This window comes from Cyclopterus lumpus, chromosome 17 (genome assembly GCF_009769545.1).
Source record: "Cyclopterus lumpus isolate fCycLum1 chromosome 17, fCycLum1.pri, whole genome shotgun sequence".
Classification (NCBI taxonomy): domain Eukaryota; kingdom Metazoa; phylum Chordata; class Actinopteri; order Perciformes; family Cyclopteridae; genus Cyclopterus; species Cyclopterus lumpus.
The window spans coordinates 21,199,428-21,204,427 of record NC_046982.1 but is presented as its reverse complement, the minus strand read 5'-3'; the positions used below and the strand labels follow the sequence as shown (position 1 = coordinate 21,204,427).

Below are 5,000 nucleotides of genomic sequence, written 5' to 3'. Positions count from 1 at the left end.
TCGTAAAATTACCCTCTTTTAAAGGACGTAAAAAGCACTATCAATAAAAAATGCATGACAGTGAGATCATTAAAATATGTATGTGTTTTACTGTAATTGTTTGCCAGCTGCATCTAATGATGAATGAAAAAAAGGGGAAAAATAAACAGCATGGGTTGAGCTGCCCATGAGCAAGGCAGGTAGCCTCCACTAGCCAGTGGTGTGCAAAAAAAAAGAAGCTTTTCAACGGCAGCATTGCTGAAGAAAGCTCATGTGTTTATTGTTTATTTATGACATGAGTAAAAAAAGGACTTGCACATTGACCTCACGCTCACCTCATGCTCCCTGCGCCGGGCAGCGAGGCGGCGGCGGGGCTGCTGGCGTCGAAGCTCCCCTCCAGGCCTCCGTACCTGGAGCGGGGCTCCGCGGGCGGAGCGAGGAACTCGGACGGTGACCGGGTGAGGACGGAGGTGCAGTTTGAATACACACCTGGGAGGAGAGACAGATTTATTGAAGGAACAATAATGACTCGTCTCAAATGTAGACGTACGGCTTCAAGCAGCTTCGATTCACTCGGAAGCTTCTGGAACCGGATGAAATACGTCGATGTTGTTTCGCTACCGACACCAGCACTTTTATTTTATTAAATTCCTCTGACACTTTTAAAGTGAGTATTAAAACGTTTTGTCCAAAACATATATTTCACAATGATATAAAAAAAATATATATATATTTTGATTTATTACAATTCAGCACTAAAGCCAACAAAGTATGAATATTGTCTCACACCAAGCATCATGTGCATCTTGTGCATCTTGTGCATCTTGTGAATCATGTGCATCATGTGCATCATCGTGCATCTTGTGCATCATAGCTTTGGATAAAAACACACTTATTTTAAACACGGTGAGCACACACACACACACACACACACACACACACACACACACACACACACACACACACACACACACACACACACACACACACACACACACACACACACACACACACACACACACACACACACACACACACACACACACACACACACACACACACACACACACACACACACACACACACACACACACACACACACACACACACACACACACACACACACACACACACACACACAGCTCCCGCTCCCTGCAAAGCACGGAGACACAAACCTCCAGGAGGTGAGCGTTCGGTACCGAAAAACATCTGTTTGATGACGGCGTAACTCAAACACCAGCGGGGCTTTTCGGCTCTTGGCTCGGAGCAGCTGATGGATGATGACAGCACATGTCACCCTGAGAGAGGAACGTCTTGGCCATTTGTGATAAGGACAAGGTCCTCGTGGGGACTTTCTCAAAATGAAACACTGACATGCTAGTTTTCGACCCTGGATAAACATCGCTGGTTTTCTTTCTCCCCCCTCAAAGTCTTCTGGGTAAAAGCTGCGAGTAGTCTGAAGTAATGGACGTGGACAGCTCTCCTTGGACACTCTCATGCCGACAGCTTCTTGATCCCGGTTCAGCCATTGAGGGAAAGACAGAAAAAAAGAGCTTGGCTGGAAAACCAAGGTTTCTTTTTTTTTTTTTTTTGGGAGAGAAGCTCAGGGGACGAGCGGGGAGAGAGAGAGAGAGAGAGAGAGAGCGAGAGAGAGCGAGAGAGAGAGAGAGCGAGAGAGAGAGAGCGAGAGAGAGAGAGCGAGAGAGAGAGAGAGTGAGAGAGAGACAGAGTGAGAGAGGAGAGAGAGTGAGAGAGAGCGAGAGAGCGCCAACTCGCCCGCAGTCAGTGCCCCGGTAATTGGACAAAGGTAAACACTGGCATGGTGAGCTATCATTGAAGGAATGGAGAGAGGAGAGAGGAGGAGAGGAGGGAGAGGAGGAGGAGAGGAAGAGGAGGGAGAGAGGAAGGAGAGGAAGGAGAGAGGAGGCAGAGAGGAGGAGGAGAGGAAGAGGAGGGAGAGAGGAGGGAGAGAGGAAGGAGAGAGGAGGCAGAGAGGAGGCGGAGAGGAGGTGGAGTGGAGGGAGAGGAGGGAGAGAGGAGGCAGAGAGGAGGCAGAGAGGAGGGGGAGAGGAGGCAGAGGAGGAGGAGAGGGAGAGGAGGGAGAGAGGAGGGAGAGAGGAAGGAGAGAGGAGGCAGAGAGGAAGGAGAGAGGAGGCAGAGAGGAGGAGGAGAGGAAGAGGAGGGAGAGAGGAGGGAGAGAGGAAGGAGAGAGGAGGCAGAGAGGAGGCGGAGAGGAGGTGGAGTGGAGGGAGAGGAGGGAGAGAGGAGGCAGAGAGGAGGCAGAGAGGAGGGGGAGAGGAGGCAGAGGAGGAGGAGAGGGAGAGAGCGGAGGGAGATAGGAGGGAGAGAGGAGGAGGAGAGAGAGAGAGGAGGGAGAGAGGAGGGAGAGGAAGGAGAGGAGGAGGGAGAGGAAGGAGAGGAAGAGGAGAGGAGGTAGAGGAGGGAGAGGAAGGAGAGGAGGGAGAGGAAGGAGAGGAAGGAGAGAGGAGGGAGAGGAAGGAGAGGAGGGAGAGGAAGGAGAGGAGGAGGGAGAGGAAGGAGGGAGAGGAAGGAGAGGAAGGAGGGAGAGGAAGGAGAGGAGGAGGGAGAGGAAGGAGAGGAGGAGGGAGAGGAAGGAGGGAGGAGGGAGAGGAGAAAGGAGAGGAAGGAGAGGAGGAGGGAGAGGAGGGAGAGGAAGGAGGGAGGAGGGAGAGGAGGAGGGAGAGGAGAAAGGAGGGAGGAAAAGGAGCAAACGAGGCCACGGGAGGAAAACGAAGCAGACGGCTCAGCGGCCACCAGGTGTTTGGGCAATCGCCCCTTTTCTCCATTGTCACTCGTTCTCCAGAGAGGTGAGCACGTTCTTCACGTGCACGTACCTGTGTACTCGTCCAGACCGGGTAAAGGTGAGCACGTTCTTCACGTGCACGTACCTGTGTACTCGTCCAGACCGGGTAAAGGTGAGCACGTTCTTCACGTGCACGTACCTGTGTACTCGTCCAGACCGGGTAAAGGTGAGCACGTTCTTCACGTGCACGTACCTGTGTACTCGTCCAGACCAGGTAAAGGTGAGCACGTTCTTCACGTGCACGTACCTGTGTACTCGTCCAGACCGGGTAAAGGTGAGCCGTTCCCCTGGTGGAGATGCTGCCTCGCCAGACAGTCGCTCAGCGTGTCCGATTCCGGCACCACGTGCACCTGCAGAACAAACGCAACTTCACGCACACTGGCAGACGATGGATGCATATTTCTTGGTTCTTGCGGTTCTACACGGACAGATGCGAGGGTTCTACACGGACAGACGCGAGGGTTCTACACGCACAGACGCGAGGGTTCTACACGCACAGACGCAAGGGTTCTACACGGACAGACGCGAGGGTTCTACACGCACAGACGCGAGGGTTCTACACGCACAGACGCGAGGGTTCTACACGCACAGACGCAAGGGTTCTACACGGACAGACATAAGGGTGCTACACACAGACACGAGGGTTCTACACACAGACACGAGGGTTACAAACACAACTTCACATACACTGGCAGACGATGAATGCACATGCCTGCATGCGCATGTGCATGCCTGCATGCGCATGTGCATGCCTGCATGGGAGTAATTATCTTAAAGCTGCAGCTTACGCGTGCAGTTGTTTCGCTGTTGGGCAACACGGCTCCCTCAGAGCCAAACTCTGAGACCACGGACTTCTCTTTTGATTACACGCGGGAGAACAATTGAAAGCAGTCAGTTGTTCTACTGTTCATTGTCCAAAGAAATGACGACGCTGGAAACCAGATGCCTGGTTCACGTTCCGTCTTTCCAATCTTCTCGATATCCAGAAATCTCGTTCGGGGGCAAATCTCATTCCAAGATGTTCCTCAAAGTAAAAAAAAAAAAGGCAGAACAATTTTACTTTATTATCCAGCTTTAACAGAACTTTCCAAAAAGCCCATTACGGACAGCTCCGGGAACCCGTTGAGAAACACGAGAAGGACACCCGGTGGAACCGCAAAAGAGAATATTGAATAATTTGCGAAATGTGTGTGTGTGTGTGTGTCTGTGTGTGTGTGTATATGTGTGTGTGTGTATGTGCCCGAACCGGAATCTGAGAAGACGGTGCTGTGACGCACCGGTTCTAAAAAAGTATAAGCGTGAGGACTTCAAGAAGAGCATGTAGAACCCCACAGGGCGAGGGCGTGCTGGCCATGTCACAACTCACGTGTTTCTGTTTAATCCACACAGAGCCGCTGACGGTCCATAGAACACAAACAAGGCCCAGATAACACAGAACAATAGGTTCCCTATTCGAAAGTGTGCGTGTAATGCTTTGGTTTTCATCCCATAAACATGCCGACTCACTACTTCTCTTGCTCTCAGACACGAGGGTTCTACACGCAGACACGAGGGTTCTACACGCAGACACAAGGGTTCTACATGCACAGACACAAGGGTTCTATATGCACAGAGACAAGGGTTCTATATGCACAGACACAAGGGTTCTACATGCACAGACACAAGGGTTCTATATGCACAGACACAAGGGTTCTACACGCACAGACACAAGGGTTCTACACAAACAAACACAAGGGTTCTACATGCACAGACACAAGGGTTCTACATGCACAGACACAAGGGTTCTATATGCACAGACACGAGGGTTCTATATGCACAGACACAAGGGTTCTACATGCACAGACACAAGGGTTCTATATGCACAGACACAAGGGTTCTACACGCAGACACAAGGGTTCTACACGCACAGACACAAGGGTTCTACACAAACAGACACAAGGGTTCTACATGAACAGACACAAGGGTTCTATATGCACAGACACAAGGGTTCTACACGCACAGACACAAGGGTTCTACACAAACAGACACAAGGGTTCTACACGCACAGACACAAGGGTTCTACACAAACAGACACAAGGGTTCTACACGCACAGACACAAGGGTTCTACATGCACAGACACAAGGGTTCTACACGCACAGACACAAGGGTTCTACACGCAGACGAAAGGGTTCTACATGCACTGACGCAAGGGTTCTG

At 51.2% G+C, this 5,000-nt stretch overlaps 1 protein-coding gene across 1 annotated transcript in view; it reads right to left on the bottom strand.

Annotated features, from left to right (window-relative positions):
* Positions 1 to 5,000, bottom strand: part of LOC117746040 (zinc finger protein GLIS1-like) — a 22,037-nt gene that overhangs the window by 5,823 nt on the left and 11,214 nt on the right. Inside the window, 2 exon segments of the mRNA XM_034554815.1 lie at positions 309 to 468; positions 3,051 to 3,170. Of these exon segments, the coding sequence (XP_034410706.1) occupies positions 309 to 468; positions 3,051 to 3,170 (280 nt within the window).